Here is a 25,883-nt window from a genome sequence, read left to right as displayed (position 1 = left end):
CTCTCTCCCAATTTTCCTCACATTTTTCACTCCAAAATATGTGAGGGCTTCTTCTTCCATAGATAGGGCATGTAACATCATGCAGTAACCAGGACCTTGAGAGAACATTCATACATTAGGAAATGGATTTTACTTCCTGCTAAACACCAGCCCTTGGCAAGAGTGCTCAGGGCACTCGATTCAGCTGAGGTTAGTCCCCTGAACCCCTGAATGTGAACTTGGTATGGGCATATGGATCATTTTATCAATAGATATAGACAGACAGATAGACATAAAATAAGGGGCACCTAAGATTTCCAAACCATTACCTGGAAAGCCACCGCTGTCCTTAGACTGGTTTGGAAAACCTCCCATCTTGGCTGAAGAGTTTGGGACGGTTAGGTAGGTCCTGCCAAATTTGTTGTTTGTGGGCCAGAAGAAGATAGGAGGATTTTTCTTCAAGTAACAAGACCAAAGCCAACGTTCACAAGAGAGAGCTGAGGTTTGTGCATCAGGAAGACATCTCTCAAGTACCAAGGTCACAGGACAAAAGAAGGTCGGTACTAGGGTTACACAACAAAGTACTTGAAACCAGCCATGAATGAGACAAGGGTGAAAGCAGACTACACACAAGCAAGGAAGAAGGGGCATCCTGGATGATCTCCCTGAACTACATTGGTGTGTATGCATATTGGCGAGCTTTATCTAAAGTACAGGTTAAGTTGAGTTAGCGAGGGAGACACTATTGGCAGCTGTAGAAACTTAAGATCCTTAGTTTCCAAAGTTAACTGGCTACATTTTCTGATTATAAAGGAGCTCCAGAAAATACCCAGAGGGCCAAAAGTTTGTCTCCTATGAAGAGCCAGGATGGAGAGCTCAGTTTAAATACCCTGATCACCTTCCTTCTGGGCCATATCGTTAGTTGTTAGAATCTGTCTCAGTTTGACAGAATGAACTGTCATATCCAAGGCTGTGGATTCTAAGAACTATTTTTATTCAATGCTCCACAAAAAATAACTACAACAGATGCAAAGGTAAGCCTGGCCACAATGATCTCAGTTAAGACCAAAAGGATCTTTTTCTGAGCAACCTGCTGGAAATAATATGGACTTATATATTCCTGATTCAACTCTCAAAAGACAGACTTGACATGTTTAAAATTCCCCTTGTCAAGGAACAAAGCACTGTTAGTTGTACAGCTTTAACTTGACAGTCTTTTGAATTATATCTTGGCAATATGTCCTCTAGCTCAGACGTTTTCAAACATTTTAAAGCAGCAGAACACTTTTTGCAAAATAAAACCTTACAAGGAACTGAAAAACAGAAGAAAGTGGACGGGCTTTGACTGAAGTAAGGGGCAGAGCTCCAAAGACCCATCTACCTTACTTGGCCTCTTCCAAATATGTCCCCTCATCCCCCTCACACCCTCACATACACCCTAACATACACATAGAATAGCCCCAAGATACCCCCACTCACACATGGGACTTCCCTGAACCCAGTGTGAAACCCAGGTTAGCTGCCACAATAACTTTAGGAGATGGGAGTGTATGAAATGATAATGATTTGATTAAAGCTTCATCAGTAGAAGAAGGGCCTGTTTTGGGAAGATGGTTTCCATATGGTCCACACCTCTAGGGACAGCCACTTCGATCAATGGGGAAAACAACAGCCAAACTTGTGTTAAAGTTATAACCTAAATCTCCTAAATTAAAGTCCAAGGGGAAATATCATTCACATATTCAAGAGAACAGCACTTTTGATCACTTAGCCTTTCCTGATGGTGACACTGATGTCAAACATGTCTTTGAAGAAATTCAAATAAAATGTGGAAAATAATTGCAATTTGCTGATTATTTCTACCTAGGAGATGGACTTCTGAGGATTCAAAGTGATCATTTTACAGGACTCTTAATTAAACAGATTGTCTCCTTCAACGGCTGTTTGCAATTAATTTGATTCTATGACCACCTTCAAATCACTGTGGAGGAGGAAGGCTTTCAGAACCTTTAAAGGGGTTACATAAGCAACCCTCTGAGGGTTACAGCATTGACTGTCTGGCTGTCCTGTTGTGGAGTTCCCCACTGGCTGTATATTAATAAGTCTAAGTTTTCAAAACCTGCCTGAACTGCCAGGTGAGGGTGTTCTTGGCTGTTAAAGACTATCTGAATAAGGCTGGGGGTGGGGGTGGGGAGAAAGCCTGGCAGAAAGGAGCATATTGATTAGAGGAAGCTACTTAGACATGTATTCCATTTAACTCCTTTAACCAGGAAGTGGTTTATCTCACAGTGTCCATGTATATTACCCTTTTCTCTTCAGTATATAACACAAGTTTTTCTAGTCACGTAAGATACCCTGTACTTCCTCTGGCTCCACCACAATTACTAGTGCAGTGCTGGGGATATTGCAGTGATTTAATGAAACAGTTTCTACTGCACAAAGGGTGCAAAATTTCTGGAGACATTTTGCCCTTAAACTGAAGAACATTTCTTTTATTTTTTAATTTAGTTAGCCTTGTTAGCTATTCAGTATAATTGAACAAACTGTACCTGGATTGTGTTTCCTTACCCTTTAATGCTACTGGAAAATAAGCCTTAATATCTACTTCACTTTCTTACATGTAGCAATTTTTTAAAATATTTATTCCCAGCATTACTATTTTTTTAAATCTATTTATTTTATGTATTTATTTTGGGCTACGTTGGGTCTTCATTGTTGCACGCGGGCTTTCTCTAGTCGCGACGAGCGGGGGCTACTCCTCGTTGTGGTGCGCGGGCTTCTCATTGCGGTGGCTTCTCTTGTTGCGGAGCGCAGGCTCTAGGTGCTCAGGCTTCAGTAGTTGTGGCTTGCGGGCTCTAGAGCACAGGCTCAGTAGTTGTGGCACACAGGCTTAGTTGCTCCGCGGCATGTGGGATCTTCCCAGACCGGGGCTCAAACACGAGTCCCCTGCATTGGCGGCAGATTCTTAACCACTGTGCCACCAGGGAAGCCCCCAGCATTACTTTAAAAAAAAATTTTTTTTAATCAATTCTAGATGTATTGTAGGATATGTTAAGACATTTCTGTATCTCTGTGGGAAGCTGTAGGTTTAGCCACAAGCCCAATAACAACGACAGTTTCTAGAGTGCAGGTGCTCATGGCATGGCTCGGAGAGCAGCACTGTGGATGGATTCTCACAGGCCCAGATGGGCTACTTCTGCTCTAACAGCCTTGGGACATCCCTTCCATGATTTGCCAACCACATCACATAAAAAGCAGCATGTTGAAATAGCCATCTAAAGCTGAAGGTCTCTCCTGTGGAAGATTAGCTACCAGAATGTTTTGAATGCTATTTGAATGAGAACTACCAAACTTTTTATCTAGTTAACTAAGTGAATATGACCCGTAAGTACTCTACATCAGCTTCCTCCTCAATAAACTATCAGTTTGAGCCTGTGAGTATATTGTCGTTAGGAAACTTGAAGCTCAACGATTATTCTATTGACCACTGCAGTGCTGTATTTTATCCAAAACACAAGTTGTGCCCACTGCTTTTTCTTTTCACAGGATTTAAGGATTAATGATAAATAAGAGCTCACATTCTTAGCACCAATCATGTGTTAAGCATTATGCTAGGCACATCACATGGATTAACTCAAGTAATTCTCACAACAACCCAATGGAGTAGTCCTTATAATAGTCCCCATATAGAAATAATTTCCCATTTTGTGAAAGAGAAAGGTGAAATGTCAAATAATCAGTCCTTGGTCACACTGTTAATAAGTAGAACTTGAATAAGAACCCAAATGTTTCTGAATTCAGAACCAAACTCCCAACCTGTTGAAAAAACTATCCTTAGGTCAAGCCATATAATATTGTATCAGTCAAGATTCAGTTGCAAAAAATGGAATCTCCTCTGTCTAACTGAAGCCCTCACTGGGAGAGCTGAATAAACACATTCTAGATTACTTTCCAGGAACAATTCCCAGCGCCTCCCTGGAGAACTGGAGACCATGGGACATAATGCCTCTTTTCAGATCAGGAATCTGCCATTCCAGAATCATATTCCCAACTCCCATGATCAGAAACTTGCCTCTACTGCGGCCACCTCCGGGGCCATGCTACACCTGCTGCAATTCACACCAGCAAAATGGTCGCCCCATCCATTGCCTCTTGACACACCCAAAGCTAGTGACTGGACACTGGAGCCACACAGACAACCCTCATGACCCACAGTGCTTCCAACAAAGTACAGCCTCCAACACTTCTGCCTTCCAAATCCTGCACGAATGCAACCAATATGATGAACCTAAATCAAATTCAGACCCCTCTTAAAGAGGGAAATGGAGAATGATGTTTTAACTTTCCAATGTCTGCAATACAGGAAAGGAACAAGAGAAGGAGGGTGGAATGGATGTTGAGTTCTAATCCACGACAGCCACTACAAATTCCAAAGATTTGGATGTTCTTCTTTAATAGGGTTGCAAAATTTTGTGTCAAGGAAAAGGTTCTGGAGTTTTCATCAGATTTCAAAGGGGTCCATGACACAAAAATGGATCAGATCTATATGATAACATCTTGAGAATAAGATAAACATTGCAGGAGGAGCTAAAGCATAGTGGTAATGATGCAGTTCTCAAACTCATGAGTTCATGAACATGAGTTCAAATCCTGGTTCTGTCACTTAATAGACGTTTGACCTTTAGCATGTTATCTGATGTCCTTATGCCTTGATTTCCCCTTCTCTAAAATGCGGAGAATAGAATCAACCTAATATGGGTGTTTGGAAGATTAAGTGAAATAATAAATGTAAAATATTTAGAATACCTGGCACTTGGGAAATGCTCCCTAAGTGTTAGCTATTGGACTGAAAAACCTTTAGACAAGATAAATTCTAATCTTAAAAGGTTATATAATAGAGTTGCATTCATGCCCCACACTTTTCAATTCATTTCCAATTTGATTGAGCTTTTAGAAGTGAGTACTTGATTTCCTGTGATAGCAAACAGAAAGACAAGCACCCGTCTATATGGTGATGACCTGGTTCTACTTAAAGAATACATTAATCTCACAGCCAATTACTGCCAGGGGGAACAGCTCAAGCACAACTGTGCCAAAACCAAATTTGTCAGTTTTAGGAGATGTTCTTCAGGACCCAAATGGATAGTATTTTGAAAGTATTCAAAATGCTAACCCTTTTATTGTTTGGAGGGAGGTGTATTAATAGTAACCTCATCCTGGCTGGCCTGCTCTGATACAATGTTACTATCAAATATTCCACTCCTGTCTTGTTATCTGGGTGAGGTGGATGACTGACAACTCCAGCTTGCAAAAATCTTGCCATCCAAGAGCTTATCTTCCATGCTTAAAGGAGCAGGACTTCCATGCTTCCATGGATTCTGCTCAATCATTTGTGCAAACCTAATAAAGCTTACAAAGAAAAGCCTCAGCCCTGCTGGCAGGTACTCCTACAGGCTTCTCTGGATGGCAGAAACAAGACTATGTCTTGGCAAGAATGCAAAGCAGACCCTTTAATTCTGACCATACATCGACTTCCTCGATGTCTAAAATGTATGTGCCAATCAACTGCGAGAAAAACCTACATTTTGTTCATCAGTAACTTTGGTGTTCGATTGTTTGATACATGTCTCCAATCAGAAGTCTGGTTGACATCAGATTGTAACATGTGAAAGAGAACAATTATGGCCAGTGTCAGCCAGCACTTAGGGAAAGGGTTCTTTAATATACTGCTGGTGGGAGGAGTTAGTACATCTTTTCTGAGATTGACGTGGGAATACCTAACCAAATCTTTAAAAGTGAATGCTTATTGACTCACCAATTCAACTTCTAAGAATTTATTCCAAAGAAATAATCTGACAACTGCATAAATTGTATGTACAAAGATGTTCACTTAGGAACTGTTTATAATACAATTGTAAAAGAACTCAATGTTCACAACATAAAATTGGTTAAAACAATTATGGTATAGCTTTAGAATGGAATTCTAAGCAATGATTAGAAGGAAAATTTAGATGTATTTAAATATTGGCATGAAAAGATAGCTGTTATGTAAATTTCAAAAAAAACAGACGCATAGTATGATCTCATTTGTGTTTGTGTATATTTATATATAATGTATACATATCTGTGATTATATATTATATATATATAATTATATAAAAAATATATATATAATATTTCTAGAAAGCCATACACTGGAAGGTTAACAGTGGTAATTTATAATGCTTGAGATTGAGCAATTTTTATTTTTTCCTTATGCTATTCTGTATTTTATTAAAAATGATCCATGGGCTTCCCTGGTGGCGCAGTGGTTGGGAGTCCGCCTGCCGATGCAGGGGACACAGGTTCGTGTCCCGGTCCGGGAAGATCCCACATGCTGCAGAGCGGCTGGGCCCGTGGGCCGTGGCTGCTGGGCCTGCGCGTCCGGAGCCTGTGCTCCGCAACGGGAGGGGCCACAGCGGTGAGAGGCCCGCGTACCGCAAAAAAAAAAAAAAAAAAAAAAAAGATCCATATGTATTACGTTTTTAATCAGAAAAAATAAGTTATTAAAAAATTTTATGCTCAAGTGATAGCACTTTTATTTGAAAATAGTCCAAGATATGTACTAAGATTCATATATTCATAATCATACATAATCTCTAAACTTTCTTTGTATCTTGCATCAATATTGGAATAGGCAAACCGATATGCCTTTAGAAGACAGGTGGGCAAAGTAAGTGAAATAGGGTATAAGGCGATAGGAAGGGGAAGTGACCATGATTAACTACAGAGCACATAACCAGTCCAAAGGCTTTCAAATTCAAAAAACTTTCCAGGCACTCAAAATACATCTACAGGCTGAATTTGAATGGCAAGTTGCTAATAAGGACCTTTACAGTGTAAATCTACACACATGCAGAACATTACTATAACTCTCCCACACAATTACAACTGAACATCACTCCCTCTCCATCTTCTAAAGGTGGCTTAAGTAGTATCTATAAAGGAGATTATATTTTTATATTTGTAAAATTATCTTCCTAAAATTTAATATAAGAAAAAGGTTTGTCTCTCTTGATAAACTTTCATAACAGAAGGAAAGCAACATATTTAATTGGCTTTCTCTTTTTTGCTATTTCCCTATTTTGTTCTAGAAAGCTCAGATATGTCCCTTAGTCTAGGTTTTCTGTAAAACTGTCTTTTCCCCTCTATCACTTAGTTCTTACTCACTTGCTTTGATCTTTAGAGTATATGTATTAATCTTACATTTGAGTGTATGTATATACACGACTTTAAATATTTTTGAAATTCAGATTGGACAGAGGGAAGTAGAAATTAGTTAATGTACTGAAAAATAACATCAGCATGCAATAAAATAATTGTAATGACTTGCAAACACACTTTATATACTTTGGTAGTATCTCTATTCATTTGCCAAATTTTAAACTTTAAATATAGACTGCAAATGTAATATGGGGAATTTAACAGCTGACATGGAAAAGAACCAGGTAAACAACAGGTGAAAAGAAAAGGCAAAAGGGATAGGAAACAGAATTTTCTTTAAAGGTGGAATATTGTATTACAGAATATGAATGTGCAGCAACCACTGTGCCAAAAATAAGATAAAACAAATAGCATCTTTCTTAGGAAGCTTATACCCTTACAGATATATGGATAAGCCTGTCTGCAGAGTCCATCTTCCATCCCCTCTGGGTCCTGTGCCTGCCTTTCCACTCCCCCAGGCTTGTCTACCTGCTTCTAGCTGCTGCTTTACAGCCCACCCATCAATAACCTCTTTCTCAAAAACTAGAAATGAGAATATAAATATTCCTCAAACTTGAAGTTTTGGAACTAAGATGTTTATTAAAAATTAAAAATTGATGGGAGGTAATTATCAAAATGAAATGTGTTAAGATGAGTAATATTAAAATTAATTATTAAATATTTTAAATGGTATTTTATTTTCACATTTATAAGCTGCTCCCTTTTTTTTATTCTTAGTTATCTATTTTATACATATTAGTGTATATATGTCAATCCCAATCTCCCAATTCATCCCACCACCACCAACCCCCTTCCCTGCTTTCCCTCCTTGGTGTCCATACATTTGTTCTCTAGATCTATGTCTCTATTTCTTAAACTGCTCCTTTTTTAGGAATAAAAGTTCTAAGGATCAATGAAATGCTGGAAAATTCTTTAAAGAAAGCCCTCATATAAATTCAAGTCATATGCTGAGTCAAAAGTGCAACTTTGATGGCAAAAAGCTAAGCAATAGTCTTCTCAACCAGATATACATATAACAAAAAACATTAACTAACCAGTCTCTTGTTTTTATTGTCTACTGAAATAAATTTCAATTTAAAGAAATAAGACCCAAATATAAATGAATAAGCTGGCTATTATAAGAAATACATTCCTTGTTTAACTATGTATCTTGAACTCTCATTGAAATGGAATAAAATAAAACATTCTAGAAATTAACTTAGTAATCAAAAGCTGGATGAGAAAGTAATATTATATCAATGCCTAAATAGCATTTAGTATGAAGTTAAGATTTTCTAAAACACTCCAGGGTGTAGAGTCAAAAAAATTTTGAGAAAAATTAATTATTTATTCAAAGATAATGAGAAAGAACTTTCATGTACCCCTTAGTATAAGGAAAGTCTGAGGAACAAATAAAACTTACAAAAATGTGTTTTTTACCCCCAAACAAGAAAAGCACAATAGATTGTGAGTGACAGAGGATATTTCTGAATTGATTTTAAAAAAATGAATATGGAGAGTGAAGTACTCTGATGATGTATGGAATCCACAGCATCAACATTCAATAAACATTAAAAGTCATAATGCATGTGCAGATTGACAATCTAAAAATAATTACCAACAAAGGAAAATAGCACTGTCATCATTACCCCAGGATACCAAACAAAGTGACACACAACGAAGCATTCACTCTCCTAAAACAGGGAAGTGTGGTAGAATTACTGAGTACTGTTAAAACATTGGAGGGTTTCTACAAAAAGTCTGCAAGATAGATATAATTACTACAGGATTATAAACCTACCCACTAAGGTGACGAATTAATGTCCAGAATAAATACCTAGAAACTCAGAATCAACAAATTAGTAGCAAATTACAGAGAAAACAATCACATGATGTCTGCAGTCCCATTTAAATAAAACTCTACCGTGAAAGAGCCAGCAGTGGAGCTGGCAGTGATTCTGAAGCAGCAGCAGCAATCCATAGAGGCTTCTTAATTTTCTTGTCATTTAAGAATTAAGCCACTTCCAGTTCACACTGATCCTACCAGGTGCACTAAATTGATGTCATTATGAGCCACCAGGAAATACCCACCGAGACTTACACCAACACTGAGAAGTTTTGTTAAACAGCTGGGTGTTTTAATTGATTTGTATTATTTAAAATAGGAACAGTTAAAAGTCAGTTATCGGATGTTGTGTAAAAGAGATGCCTAGAGACTCTAGGGAGACTGAGTTCAGAAGAAAGCCAATCACTGGAACTTCACTTGAGCACTTAAGATTATTACTAGAGGAAGCACAATTAAATCATCAGTTTATCAGCCATCATTATAAATCACCAGGCAACATATCAAGCTTCATTATTTAAGAATCCTTAACCAGTGACTTCCTGCATCACTGAGAGTCAAAAGCAATCTATCTACCAAAGGGTACCTAAGGAGTTTTAGATTTTTTATTGTGTGTGTGTGTGTCTGTGTGTGTGTGTGTGTATGTGTGTGTGTTTGGTTTTTTACCCTGAGAGATTTATCATGGAAATATGAAAACTCACTGAAATTAATTCTCATACCTTTGCATGTTTTAGACATGCTAAAATCTTCACAATGAAATTAGTGGTATTTGGGGCATGCAGAATGTGTATTCAAGGCTCCTCCTGGTCCAGTTCTCTCACAGCACTTGTGTGGGATCACATGGAAAAATAATCATTGAGTTTCTTTCCACTTCTATCCACCCAAACCCATTCATTTACCTGCACTTGGACAGCCTTCCCCAGACATGTAAAATCAGAAAACAAGGTACCTCAAAAGTCTTAGTTTTCCAAATCTAAAGCACACAGTTCAGGTGTTAGAAAGAATATATTTGAAAGGAGATGACACAGGTTGAGTTTTGTATACAACCCTCTCTTGCTCTTCCTACCAACTCTATGTAGATGCTGCCATTAATTTTAATGGAAAAATAAGACACGGAGAGTTTTTGTAATTTGCCCAAGGTCATACAGCTAGTAAGTGGTAGTGCCCAAAGTTAAATCCACTCTGTCTGGTGCAGCTCCTAGATAAGGACTCTGGAAGGGGACAAGCCTCCTTGGAGAATGCCCAAGCCTGGGCATCAACTTGTTGTATCAAAAAGCAAGAAGCCGGGCTTCCCTGGTGGCGCGGTGGTTGAGAGTCCGCCTGCCGATGCAGGAGACACGGGTTCATGCCCCGGTCCGGGAGGATCCCACATGCGGCGGAGCGGCTGGGCCCGTGAGCCATGGCCGCTGAGCCTGTGCGTCCGGAGCCTGTGCTCCGCAATGGGAGAGGCCACAACAGTGAGAGGCCCGCGTACCGCCAAAAAAAAAAAAAAAGCAAAAAGCCATCAAAGCTACTTGAGTTGTATCAAAATAACTCAGGAGCCAACTTAGAGACTTACATTGGCCATGGAAATTCCCTGGCAGTCCAGTGGTTAGGACTCAGCACTTTCACTGCTGTGGGCCTGGGTTCGATCACTGGTTGGGGAACTAAGATTCCACGAGCCACACAGCCCAGCCCAAAAAAAGAGAGAGACTTACACTGGCCAAAGATGAGACAAACCAAGCATCAATAAAGGTAATCACTACAATGAATTGAAATACATAAAACATTTATATCCATGACTCCATAAAAAAAACTTTCTTGGTCACCTTTGGAGGATGCTAGAGAACCAACTCATTATCTTGAAAGCTAGAACATAAAGAGAAAGAATCAAGCATTTATCCTGCTTTTTCTATACAAAGCACACCTCAAGTAACTAAGCTGGTTAGGGAAACTCTGTCATTACAGAAGTAGTCCAGCTAATAAATAACGAATGATAGAATTAGAACATTACCATTTTGCAACCCCTCTAATGAATTAATGGGTCTAGGCAATAATCATCAATGGCTGCTAACATCACAAAAAAAGAGCAAAAACCAAATATTATGTGCCTCCTTATAAAAGTACCCAGAATCACCAATGAAGTATTCTTGCCCTAAAATACTAAACCTGAATCTGATCAAGCTTCCAGATCTAACTAGGAGTGTATATAAAAAATAGGGAGGAACATAGTAAACACACCACAGAGATACAATAAAAAAAAATCCAGACTGCAAATACTACAGGACAAACAACCTTTTTTCTTTAACAAAACCTACAAGAAAAAAAGAAAGGAATGAGAATTTTAGTTTCAAAAGTCTTGAGATGTTAACCATGTTAATGTATAAACCTTATTTGGATCCTGATTCAAAGAAACTACTTAAAAAAAGAAGAGGAAGGAAGGGAGGGAGGAAAGGAGAGAGGAAAGAAGGAAAGAAGAAAGAAGGAAGGAAGGAAGGAGGGAGGGAGGGAGGAAGGGAGGGAGGAAAGAGGAAACAATTGGGGAAATTCAAACATTTGCTTATTTAATGATATTAAGAAATTATTAACAACTTTAGTTGTGATAACAGAATTGTGGTTATGTTTTTTAAGAATCCTTACCTTTTTAAAATAAACTTTTTTATTTTGAGATAAATGTGGATTCACACACAGCTGTAACAAATGATACAAAGAGATCACTCATACCCTTCACTCAGTGCCCCCAGCGGTAACATCTTGCAAAACTATAGTATATTATCACAACCAAGACACTGACATTGATACAGTCGGATACAGAACATTTCCACTGTCACAAGCTTCCCTTGTTGCCTTTTATAACAACACCCACTTTCCTCCTACTCACAACCTCTGAAAACTGCAATCTATTCTCCAATCTATAATCTCCTCATTTCAAAAATGTTAGCTAAATGGAATCATATACTAGACAAACGTTGGGGATTGACTTTTTGCACTCAATAATTCTCTGGAGATTCATCCAGGTTGTTAAGCGTATCAATAGTTGGTTCCTTTGTATTGCTGAGTAGTATCGTGCTAAGGAAGTACCACCGTTTGTTTAACCATGCTCCTAAAGCACTTCAGAGTTCTTTCCATTTGGGCTATTATGAATAAAGCTGCTTTAAACATCTCTGTAGAGCACTTATCTTTTATTCACTTTTATTTTTTATTGGAGTATAATTGCTTTACAATGTTGTGTTAGATTCTGCTGTACAGCAAAGTGAATCAGCTCTATGTATACCTACATCCCCTCCCTCTTGGACCTCCCTCCCACCCACCCCACCCCTAGTGCCACCCATCTAGGTCATCACAGAGCACAGAGCTGAGCTCCCTGTGCTATACAGCAGGTTCCCACTAGCTATCTATTTTACACATGGAAGTATATATATGTCAATCGTAATCTCCCAATTTGTCCCACCCTCCCCTTCCACCTCTGTGTCCATATGTCCATTCTCTACGTCTGTGTCTCTATTCCTGCCCTGGAAATAGGTTCATCTGTACCATTTTCCTATATTCCACATATATGCGTTATTATACGATATTATACGTTTTTCTCTTTCTGACTTACTTCACTCTGTATGACAGACTCTAGGTCCATCCACATCTCTACAAATGACCCAATTTCATTCCTTTTTATGGCTGAGTAATATTCCATTGTATATATATACCACATATTCTTTATCCATTCACCTGTCATTGGACATTTAGGTTGCTTCCATGTCCTGGCTACTGTAAATAGTGCTGTAATGAACATTGGGGTACATGACTCTTTTTGAATTATGGTATTCTCAGGGTATACGCCCAGTAGTGGGATTGCTGGGTCATATGGTAGTTCTGTTTTTAGTTTTTTAAGGATCCTCCATACTGTTCTCCATAGTGGCTGTATCAATTCACATTTCCACCAAGAGTGCAAGAGGTTTCCCTTCTCTCCACATCCTCTCCAGCATTTATTGTTTGTAGATTTTTTGATGATGGCCATTATGACCAGTGTGAGGTGATACCTCATTATAGTTTTGACTTGCATTTCTCTAATAATTAGTGATGCTGAGCATCTTTTCATGTGCCTCTTGGCCATCTGTAAGTCTTCTTTGGAGAAATGTCTGTTTAGGTTTTCCACCCATTTTTTTTGATTGCGTTGTTTGTTTTTTTGATATTGAGCCCTTATCTTTTAAAGATACATACTTAAATACTTATGGATGAGAATGGATGAGATAATATGATGTCTAGGATTTGCTACCAAAAAATTCCAGATTGGGTGAGATACCAAAATAATAAGATTGGTCATTAGTTTGCAAGTACACTATATTATTACCTCTACTTTTGTATTATGTTTGTAATTTTCCATATAAAGTTAAAAAAAGGAGACAGTAAGAAAAAATTACTTATCTGATACACTTATCTGAAGATATGTGTATTTACACATATCTTTGAGTAAAATTGAAAGTATGATTTCTTATCCTCTAATTTTAACTCATGCCAAGATTACAGGAGTTCTTTACCTAAAACATAGAGCCCACACCTTCCAGTGATTATTATTGTAACATTCACTGTACCAAATTTAGGCAGATCGAACCTAGGCATCTGTTCACTTTCTCCTTCTGGAAGTTCTTTATTAGGCTGCAGGGCTGAGATAATAGGTAGTCCGTAATGTTGGACAAAAGCAGGTAAGTAATCACCATAGTCAAATGTATGAGATTCATGAGTGGCTTGTCTTCAAAACAGAGAGTTCATATCTGACATGAATAGGTCCTTATCATCAAGACAAATGCTGAGAGAACAGAAGTGTGATTATTAAAGATGAAGAGCAATAAACTATATGAGCACAGTCAAGCCTGAAAATGAAGTGAAACGCATGTTATATTATGCAAAGGCTACTTTTGTTTTTAAGCCACTCTGGAGGACAGGATATTATTATCATGTTCAGTCTGCAACCTAATGGTTCTTTAAAATAATCCTGCAAAATGGTGTCTACTATTTGATGCTACCAATATTCTATCAGCTCATTCTTCCCCAGTGCTGTATCACACCCTCCCCTTCACAGCACTGAGGACACCCTATTTTTTCTCCACATGGAGCCTTACAAAATTGAGGACACACTCTCTCAAAGATCTCAAGCAAAGAACAGCACATAAATAGCAACCCATTAACTAAACTGGGATTAAAAGCTAAGACCTCCAAAGTAAATATTCATAATGACTTTCAAATACCAAGTTAGTACAATGACAACAAATGAGTTTCCCTTGCTAGGTCTTCAATGCCTGGACATACACTGTGATGAGCAGTTCTAAAGCTTAAACAAAGTGTGTTATCAAAAGTGGGGATACAAGATCAATCCCAATAAGACAAATCCCAAAGGAACATCTAAATGTTATAGTTATGTTGTACTTCGGTTATATCAAATATCCCTCCCAATAAGTGGGCCTCATACTTGGTATTGAGATCGTAATGCTTATTGTGATAGGATTTGATCATTACTACCATGTTTTGACAAGTAGGAAAAAGATGATCTGCTAACAGGCTGTCTGTATGATGCTTAAATGCCTGGAAACTAAAAGATACTAGTCAATTTCATTAAAAACTATCAACATACAGATTTGTTCATGTGGTTGGTTTAGCAACTTAGGAATTCCATCAATGGAATGAAATCTATTGGCAACATCATATTAGGTAACTAAGAAAATATGGTTGACCTCAAAATCTTGTTCATATGTCACAAACCGGAACGGAGACATGTGGAATTAAAACCCAAATGACATAGACCACGTGGAATTGTGCTATAGCACAATTAATAATAGCGATGCTAGTGACAGAAAAAAGAAGAAAATAAGATTCAGGCTCAGGTGCACAATGTTAAACGTGATTGAGAAGGAGCAGAGAAAAAAGGCCCTGAAGTTAAATACATATATATTTTTGGATGCTCCCTTCCTCTATCCTTTGCCGTCTTCCTTGACTCTCACAACCAAAGATTTTCTGGGTCCTGTGGATTCTGACTCTACATTTTTGGACAGTTTGTGGTCACTTACAAGACACTGGAAGTTGAAACGCTTAGCATTTACCTTGACATACTTAAAGGTTAATCTAAAACACTATGCATAAAATAAAATGCTCTTGCCAAAAATCTTTATGATGGATTTGCTTATATATCTCATTATATTATCCTTCTTCATAGCAACCACTGATTCCTGGTCTACAGAAATGGCATTTCAGAGGGGGCCATTTTTGTAAGCAGAAGTAGTTTCCGAGAAAAGGAACATATGAAAGAACGAGGGGGATATATAAAGATAGAACAAAGGCAACAGGGAAAGCATGAAACCTGGAAAGAATTCCAAGAACAAACTGCACAAAATGGGCTTGGGGAAGTGAATAGCCATGATTGGCAGGAGCTGAAACTGTGTAGCATGCAGGCGTAGGAGAAAAGCTTGAAAGGGCTGGTGGGACCCAGGGAATGGCAGCCACTGGAACGCCAGCAAGGCATTTAGACCACATACCATAGCCCCTTGGACAGCTATTGCAAGTTTGCACATGGGTAAGATAAGAGCAGCATTGTTAGGAAAAATTGACTAGAAGGAAGGAGCAGGGAGGAAAGGAGCAGAAGACCAAAGTAGGAGGTTTTACTAATTGTTCCAGATGAGGCAACAGGGCTTGAACTAGGAAGGTGACAGTAGGAAGAGAAAGAAAAGGATTAATTTGAGGGGCAGTGTGATTCATATACTTAAAAACTAGTTTTGTCCTCAATTAAAACCTAGAAAATGGTCATTTGCAGTCATTGCCAAAGAACTACTTATGAGATGCTAAGGATTCTTAAGTTGATTGGGAGGTAAACTGTCATTATTGTGATCAAACACGTAAGAGGGCATAAAAATTCTAATGGCTGAGGGCTTCCCTGGTGGCGCAGTGGTTAAGAGTCTGTCTGCCAATGCAGGGGACATGGGTTCATGCCATGGTCCGGGAGGATCCCACACGCCGCGCAGCGGCTGGGCCCGTGAGCCATGGCCACTGAGCCTGCGCGTCCGGAGCCTGTGCTCCACAATGGGAGAGGACACAACAGTGAGAGGCCCACGTACCGAAAAAAAAAAAAAAAAAAATTCTATTGGTGGCTGATAAAGTTATTATTATTATTATTTTTTCTTTTGCTGTACGCAGGCCTCTCACTGTTGTGGCCTCTCCCGGTGCGGAGCACAGGCTCCGGACGCGCAGGCTCAGCAGCCATGGCTCACAGGCCCGGCCGCTCCGCGGCATGTGGGATCTTCCCAGACCGGGGCACGAACCCGTGTCCCCTGCATCGGCAGGCGGACTCTCAACCACTGCGCCACCACGAAAGCCCGATAAAGTTATTTTTAAAGGAAGCTTTGATTAAACTTAACAGAGGCTGGGAAAAAATAAGATTTTTGATATAAGTAAAAATTATTTTTAAAGAGAACATGATTGGTTGAAAGGTGATGAGTATTTTTAAATTTCTAAAATAATTAACTACTGATTTTAGCAGGGCAGTAATAATGACTTATATGATTGACAAATCTATTTTTCTTTACTTTTGCAAATCTATTTTTTTTTTTTTTTTTTTGCAGTACGCAGGCCTCTCACTGCTGTGGCCTCTCCCATTGCGGAGCACAGGCTCCGGACGCGCAGGCCCAGTGGCCATGGCTCACGAGCCCAGCCGCTCCGCGGCATGTGGGATCCTCCCTGACCGGGGCACGAACCCGCATCCCCTACATCGGCAGGTGGACTCTCAACCACTGCGCCACCAGGGAAGCCCGCAAATCTATTTTTTATATCTACTTTTGTAGATCTATTTTCTCAACTTTTTCAGATCACTATTGCAAATTTATTATTAATCAAAAGTTAATTGTTTTGCAAATGCACTTACTAGTAAAATTCTGAAGCATTATAGGTGACACAAGCTAAATCATCTATTTCTTGGTGTATATGCCAACTTTGTTTCTATTCTCATTTACTTAATACATATTTATTGAATACCTACTGTATGATAAATACTGTGCTGGTGCTGGGTATACAGTGAAGAGGGAAAAAAAAAACCAGGGTCTGCCCACATGGGAGTACACAGTATAATGGAAAAGACAGACATTAAATTTTTTTCAAAAAATCCAAATCGATAATTTAAACCTGTAAGATGCACTATGAAGGAAAATTACAGGGTGCTATGAGGGCTTATAACAGATAGGCTAAACCAAGCCTGGATCTGGGAAGATGTATTAAAGGAAACTGTCTTTGAACTGAAATCTGTAAGGAAGTAGAGGAGTGAAACAGGAAAAAAAAAAGTAGGAGAGAGAACTAGAAGAAAAGACGAGCAGAGGGAAAGAATCACATGTAATACAATGAAAATACTCTCTAACCTGTTGGGTAATAGTGTCCCACGGTCCATGCAGCAGCCGAGTCTTATAGCACTCATGAACTCCTTCCCATATGTCCTTCAGAGCTAAAGGGCTTCCATCTGTGAAAGTGCATGGTAAAGACTGCCAGTTAGTAATCCATTTGACACAATGGTGCTTGATGTCTGTCTAAAACTACTGAAAGAATATTATGATTTTAAAAAAATCTTTACTAGTACACACACTATTTATATACCAAAAGAGTGCTATATGAATTACTATTTTCTTCCTGAGGGAAATGTAAACATTCAATCTTGTCCCCTTTGTAACCATCTAACAGTTAAATTATCTGCTCATTTATTGCCTCTAGGAATTTTTACAAAATAAATAAGATCCAAACGTGTTTTAGAGAACTGATAAATAGAAGCATCGGCAAAGGACCAGGTAGATTCACATATTCACAAGGGTGTACTATAGATACCTCTGAAGTCTTAATACTTCCTCTAATTCTTAAATCAGAGACCATACACATGCTTCTTTCACCCTTTTGTTGGCTGAATATCTGTAATGTTCAAATAACTCTGTTGGGTACCATGGGGAATAGAGAGGAGGAAAGCACACAGTTTCTCCTAGTAAGGAGTATTTCCTTACTAGGGAAATTATGACAAGCATATCAGTAAATATTGATACTAAAATCCTAGGTAGAATGGTCAATGCCAGAGGAAAGCTGCAGTTCTCTGAGAGTCCAGAGGAGGGAGACATTAACACCCACTGTTTGTGGCAGGTGGAGAAGGGATCTTAGAGGTGGAGGGACTTGAGAAGGACTTGGCATGAAGAGATCAGTAAGAGCTTTAGTGAACAATAAACCTCCTTTTCTTTGAGCAACTTCGATTATTCACCTATATTCGTAATCACCCAAATAATGTATTTTACGAAGAATACTATGACACAAGGTAAGTAAAGTGGAGAAATAGACATCTAGGTTCAGAAAAGAAAGCAGAAAGAGGGAATTACCTAAGGACTTTAAAACCACACACTGTTGAAAAGAAGGTGGTCTTAAATTAGCATTTAGTGCTACTTGGCCCATTTAGAGCTAACCAAGTCCTCAAGACCTATGGGTGTGCTCTTTTCTTTAGGTAAGTAGACAACGTCATTTAAAAAAGACTCATCAGCATATTAGATCCAAAGAAGTATTTGGTCATCAGGTACAACAAAACTTGGAGAAATAATCTACTCAAAAGCCCCCCAAACCAAAAGGTATTGCATTCAGACTTATGGAGTACAAGTAAAGATGTGGGGTGTAGGAGAAGAGCACGAAATTTGAAGTCCGGGCTGAGTGTGAATCCTAGTATTGGCACTTATCCTGTACGTGACTGCAAGGTATTTTGCTTCTTTTTTTTTTTTAATTGAAATATAGTTGATTTACTATTTTGCTTTTAACTTTACCTGAAAAAATGAGGATAATAATCCTTTTCAAATCGTGTTCCTGGGACTCCCCTGGTGGTCCAGGGGTTAAGAATCTGCCTTCCAATGCAAGGGACGCGGGTTCGATCCCTCATCAGGAAACTAAGATCCCACATGCCGCAGGGCAACTATGCCCACGTGCCGCAACTAAGAGAGACCGACGCAGCCAAAAAAAAAAAAATCCTGCTCTTGTGAACAGTTTATATCAGTGAACACACCAGGACTGTGTCACGCACATAACAAGAGTTCAATATATATTAGGTATCTCCTCCTAGCCCCCATTGCACCATTCCAGTAATTCTCATACCTTAAAGCTAAAAGGTTCATTTATAGACCATTATTTCTTAGAATTTTCTCACGTTGCTATACCACGCACATTGTGTTTGATACAGTAATATACTAATACCATAGGCAGGGCATTTCTCATGTTTGACCTGAAAAGTTGAACTTTTCTCAACCTTTATTTTCAATAAATAGCAATAGAATATTTTGATACATTTTCAATAAGTATCTTCATCTTGGCATTTATCTGGTGGCAGGAAACCATTATCTTGTGATAAATTGTTTTATTCCATTGACATTTCCATGTCTGTAAAATGAACAAGATTTATTCATCCAATTAACATTTGAATGTCATGTTTAGCTACAAGTTTAAAACAAGCTGCCTTCAATATCTGTGTTATATTATTTTCTGAACACATTTACAGAATAGGGCCAAACTTTAATCTCAAGCACTACACATCTTCAAAATATGCACATACACGTGTGTGTGTGTGTGTGTGTGTGTGTGTGTGTGTGTGTGTGTATTGATGTTGGAAGAGGGGAATAGCATCTTAGGGACGTCAGTGTCAAATAGCAAACCAAATAATCAAATTATTAAAAGGTGACATGCTTTTAAAATAATTTTCAGGTGTCAAAGTTAAAAGAAATCAAGTTGTAGGATAATAAAATATTATAGCTGGTACAATTACTAATTTTATAGATAAGGCAACCAAGGTCTTGGGAAATATACATCTGCCAAAATCATGGCACCAGCTCATGACTGCACTGGAGCTGGAATCTCAGGACTCACAGTTCAGTGCTCCTCCTGCTATTCCGTGCTGCCTCTGAGGGTGAAGACTGCATCTGTCCTTTCACCACAGCAGCCCTGCTGTGCAGTTCTAAGCCTCACTCACACACTGTAAATGCTTTATATATATTTACTGAACAAATGACAAGTGAAAGGATGCTTTCCTTAACTTTATTTCCTCTAAGACAGGGAAAGGCTTTGCATACCTAGAGAAGAAAGCTGGGTTTAAAATCTGGTAATCAGTAATGATCTCAATTTTATTCCTTAAAATATTTCAGCTAAAGATCTAAGGATGGAGTAAATGGTTTGGCTATTACCACTGTCGAAACCCTGCACACCCTGCTGGAAACATTCATACAAAATGCAATAATCAGCAGCCTAGCAACAATGTGGAGAGACCCAAAACAAATGTTATAGGATATTTTCATCAGATTTGACGCTAGAATTAAGGGTATGTGTCATAAGTTTTCAGGCAACACGTAATTTAGAGAAAAAAATTTAACACCTTAAATATAAGAATTAAAAAATGACCTGGTTAGCTCAGAATAAGAGACAATCACAAGGAATAAAAAATAAGTTCAAAACATAGAAAGATGCATGATACTCTTTTATGTATGTCTATAAGAGTGCTACCTGCTTGCTACAAAGAGAAGAGTGTTTTTTAAGTGAATGGATGTGATTGGATTCTCTAATGTGTTTAGAAAACTGTTTAAAAACACACATATTAATGATGATCAAATGAGTGCTTGCACAAGTTACTTTGACAAGAGTGTCAGTCTCTCCAGTTTCTGCCAACCATTTACACTACGGAAGATCTGGGTAATATAGCTTTGTCTCTCACATACAGATATGACAATAATGATTTAATGAAGTATGATGTGGATTCTTTTCCCTAAGCCCTCATCACCGGTTTGCCTAGTCATAGCTCACACCTTCAAGAGCAAAAACATACAAAAGTTAGTTCTGTGATCTTGTATTCAAAGACAAAAAATGCTGACCTGATCAGCAATATCTTCAAAACCATGACATATACAATTGACATGCAAAATATATTCAAATATGACTGTATTACAAAAGCAAAATGGAGGTTTCACATATCCCACTGAAATGAGATAGTCAAATATATTTTTTAAATCACATCATAAAACCTTAAATATGGCAGAAACATGAAGAATTTTGTGATTTTGAATCTATCTATCTATTTATGAAAACTGAAGACCCAAAACTTAAAATTAAAATGTGGATATACACTATTGATACTATGTATAAAATACATAAAATACAACTGATGGGAACATACAGTAAAGCACAGGAACTCTGCTTAATGCACTGTGGTGTCCTAAACGGGAGGGAAATCCACAGGGCAGGGTATATATGCATATGTATGGCTGATTCATTTTGCTGTGCAGTAGGAGCTAACACAACATTGTAAAGCAACTATACTCCAATAAAAATTAATAAAAATTAAATTAAAATGTGGACATAAACAAATACTTGGTTAAACTCATGAAACATTATTTTGTGCCTTCATGTTCAGCTGAAGTTATCTTCAATCAAGAACTTTAAGCCCTGTTTATAGGGTCTATTTTTTCCGTCTGGCCTCAGTCAGAGGAGACATAAGCATACTCAATCAACAACTCCCTAGTTTCAGACCCAAGATATTCGATAGCACCAATTTCAACATGCTTAGAAATCTCATTAATCACACTGAAGCTGAGAAGCTCAGTAAAATCCCTTGCATACTTGAAAAACAGAAGTAGAAGCTGAAATAATTTCAGCAGCAACCTACAAAGTGAGCATGGTAAATTAAGGTCATTTGTTTCACAAGTGTTTATTGAGTGCCTACTATGTGCTTCTATCACCTGGAATGATAATACACATTTGAGCTAAAGGAATATTCTCCCAGCAACCTATAATAAAATGTCAATGACAAAAGAGGCAGAGACATTGGATGAAAAATAGAATAATTAAAAAGTACAATCTTTAGCAACTGCCAGTAGCATTTAATTTAACATTTTCATATAAAATCTCTCAATTGAATAATAACCTACATGTCAAGTAATCTATATATTACTCAAAATGTTCAGCTTTCTAAATTAAATTTCTCAGGGCTATTAGTTTTCATGAATCAAATAACAGCATGAGATATTTCACTAGCACTACCTAACGCTAGTGCAAGCATGCTGAAGTCACCTTTAACCTGCGGTGCATGCTTTCACTAAAATTTCATAACTCCTAAAAAGAAGATTAGCGAGAGTATAAATTATTTAGAGTAAATGTAAGAATAATGTTCTGAATGTGGTCACTAGAAATAAAAAGGAAAGGGTGGATTTTTCACAATGAAATATGTCATTACTCAATATATTGTCTTCAAGGGAGCTTTGAAGTCTATAAAAATTCATGTCACACTCCACAGTAAGGCAGAGATGATGCTCCATCAAACGGGAAAATTCATTTTTGCTTCAGTGAGAAAATTATATTGTGATATGAAATGAGTGTTAATTGTTCATGTACATTCACATCAGCTACTATGCTGGCTAATTCTGTAATTTTTATTTATTCCTACATACATTTTTTGCATTTTGAGTATTAACCTCAAGAAACCTGAATGAAAATTCCAAAAGTATAGATTATGGCAACTTCTCTTTAATGTTTCTTAAATTTTGGTTACTGCATTGCGCAGTAAAATAAAAAGGCTAAAGAGTTTGTCTTAACTCCATAGTTTTCTATGTAGCCTTGAATAAATAAACCATTTAACCCCGCTGAGCACTCAGTTTGTATGACTGTACTTGAGGAGAGTAACAGTTCCTATCTTACAGTGTTATTGTGAGGGCCAAGACACAGAACTCAGCCAGCATTACTGGAAGGTACTACATGCCAAGCCCTACTTTATGTATTAGCTCACAAACCTTAAAACTCTATAAAGTAGGTATTATTATTATTATCTCATTTTTTAGATGATGAAAGAAAGGAAACAAAAAGTTCAGTAACTTCCACAAGGTCACATAGTAATTAGCAGAGTGAGGAATCAGAACCAAGGCATTCCAGCTCCAGACTCTGCATTCTGACCAGTACCCAGGAGCTCTTTGTAAACTATAAAGTGATGCACACATATTAGTTGTGGTGTTGTTGGTTTTTTTTTTTTTTTTGCGGTACGTGGGCCTCTCACTGTTGTGGCCTCTCCCGTTGCGGAGCACAGGCTCCGGACGCGCAGGCTCAGCGGCCATGGCTCACAGGCCCAGCCGCTCCGCGGCATGTGGGATCTTCCCGGACCAGGGCACGAACCCGTGTCCCCAGCATCAGCAGGCGGACTCTCAACCACTGCGCCACCAGGGAAGCCCCTGTGGTGTTGTTTTTGTTGTCACTAGTAGTCTCTACCAGCATTGCCTAACCTAGGAGTATCTATAATTTTGCCTTTCCTAGGTTTCTTAGTAGGCCAGGCCTGCCCTTTCCCTCATCAATGCATGGACAAATCCCAAGTCCAACCAGGGCCTCTCTTGATCCCTCCAGCTCAAGGTAATCTCTGCCCTCTGAGGCCTGGTGGTAATTTTCCCCCCAGCTTTATTGAGATATAATGGATTCATAGCATTGTGTAAGTTTAAGGTGTACAATATGATGATTTGATATATGTATATACTGGGAAATGGTTACCACGATAAAGTTAGTTAACACATCCATCCCCTCACATATTTACCATTTGTGTGTGTATATATGTGTTAATGTGGTTAGAACATTTAAAATGTACTCTCTTAGTAACTCTCAAGTATAAATACAGTATTGTTAACTGTAGTCACCATGCTGTACATTAGACTCCCAGAACTTATTCATCTTATATCTGAAAATCTGTACCCTTTAGCCAACATGTACTCATTTCTCCCACCCCCGCCCCCACCCACCCACCCAACCTCTGTCAACCACTAACCTATTCTCTGCCTGGTGACAATTTTTACCTCTCTTATGGCCCTTAACATATTCTACTTGTTACAGTGAATTTCAAACCTGTCTTGTTTCCCTCAGTAGACTGTAAGCTCCTTGAGGGCATCAATCATCTCTGACTCCTTTATTCATCTATGCATTCCAGAAACATTTTCATGTCTTGTGCATAAATATTTTCCAATGCTTGGATAGATGGATGTTCAATATTATTTCTAGAGCAATTAGCACAATTATTACTAAGAATAAAGACTGAACAATCATGATTAAAAATTCATTGATTAAAAGTTTTTCATTTATGTAAAACACTCATATAAATCTATAGTGTTAAGTAGATGAAGATAGAGTGAATATTTGATTTTTCAGCATCCCAACATAGTTCCTACTTGGGAGATAAATTCCAAAATAAGTGGTAGGCAGAACCCCATTCCATACCACTAAAGCCAAAGAGAGGCAGACATCTTAACACTTTTGCCTTCAGTTGACTCTACAATCTACCCTTCCAATAAATCCTTTTCTGCTTATCATGGGAAGGTTCAATTATTTGCAACTAAGTATATGCTAACCTAACTAATACACCCCAGATAAATGGTTTGTAAGTCTTGCTTAATATTTATCAATTTTCAAAATTATCATCCCCAATGTTTTAAATGTCATATATTTGTCTAGTAATTTTGAGTGGAAAATAAATGTAAGACATCTTTCAGTTACATGAGAAAGCTTATGTATGTTGCAATCCATCTTTATGAGAAATATGCCCAACAGCACAAAGAGGAGTAATTTGGGGGTCACCTTAAACTGTCCACAAACTGTGTTAAGAACTTACAATAATGCAGGTGATGCTATATCCTCTCATTTAAATTAAACACTTAACCTAGTAGAAGTACACACAAGACCTTCTTGAAGAATCTCTGAATCAGAAAATGTCCCAAGGGAAGCAAAACTGGGTCTACAAGGTACCCGAGACACCAACTCTGAGATACAGCTATTCATCAGAACTCCGAAGACCACATCACCAGATGAATATCTACATTAGGTCTGCTGGTTCTAAAGCAGAATGCACTCTACTTTCAATCCTACCCAAAGTGTTCTGAGGTTTGGATTCCAACCTCTTGCTCTGGCACACCAGTACTCAGCATTTTGGACTCCTGGCTTTCTTCCAATCTCAGTACCCCACAGAACATGGACCTGTTAACACCTGCAGCAGCACCCTGACTATCCATCCAACTTGATCTCCTTCCCATGATCACCTTCTCAGCACAGCACCTAATATATGGACTTAACGAACTCTGCTTTGGTGACTTTAAAGGAGGAGAAAACCAATATACTAGTTTCCAGTTACGCAGTGATTTTCCTCAGCATATTTTTAAAATAGGCTAATGAGTTTTTGTGCTGTGCACACAGTGGGCACTCATGTACGTTTTAATGGATGTTTCAAACAGGGCTTGTTTTGTCAAGAGTAAGCAAAGAAATGTTTCTTCTTTATGGTCCACAACACATTTATTTGTCCAGGAAAGCTAAAGTATAGTCCCTTATTGGTAAGAAAATAAATTTGTCTGCCTTTTCATGTCCTCTTCCTGTCCTCTGAATTCATGTAAAATCTGTTGCTTTTTGTGTATGTGATGCTTTGTACTAACACAGGTTTGAATAAACCTTTTAGCTAATTAGGTGTCCCTGTAGTTTTGTTGCACCTTTTCTTTAATACATTTTAAAATTAGGGTTTGACTTTTCAATAGGATTCTATCCCCATCATGTGTTCTAACCCAGCATCCTACTTGTACCCTAATTCCCCATAATGTTTCAAACATTTACCTGGTTCAACAAATAATTCTCATTAAATTCCCTCTATTATTTAAACTTTTCCGTTTGAATATATTTATATTAGTTAAATAATTTTTCATTATTTTTATTAATAATTTTCACTGTTTGCTCTTCAAATTTCATTTCAACCCCTAGAATCTCTTTTTAATGCACTAAAATTCATGTTCCATTGCATTATTATGACTTTGGC

At 38.1% G+C, this 25,883-nt stretch overlaps 1 protein-coding gene across 4 annotated transcripts in view; it reads right to left on the bottom strand.

Annotated features, from left to right (window-relative positions):
• Window positions 1-25,883, bottom strand: part of ATG10 (autophagy related 10) — a 224,691-nt gene that overhangs the window by 61,446 nt on the left and 137,362 nt on the right. For all 4 annotated transcript variants that reach the window (XM_067731162.1, XM_067731158.1, XM_067731161.1 and 1 more), the window contains one exon: window positions 17,431-17,528. In XM_067731162.1, coding sequence (XP_067587263.1) covers window positions 17,431-17,528 — 98 coding nt within the window. The remainder of the gene's footprint in view (window positions 1-17,430; window positions 17,529-25,883) is intronic.

This window comes from Pseudorca crassidens, chromosome 3 (assembly GCF_039906515.1).
Source record: "Pseudorca crassidens isolate mPseCra1 chromosome 3, mPseCra1.hap1, whole genome shotgun sequence".
NCBI classification, from domain to species: domain Eukaryota; kingdom Metazoa; phylum Chordata; class Mammalia; order Artiodactyla; family Delphinidae; genus Pseudorca; species Pseudorca crassidens.
This window is presented reverse-complemented; position numbering and strand designations above follow the sequence as displayed.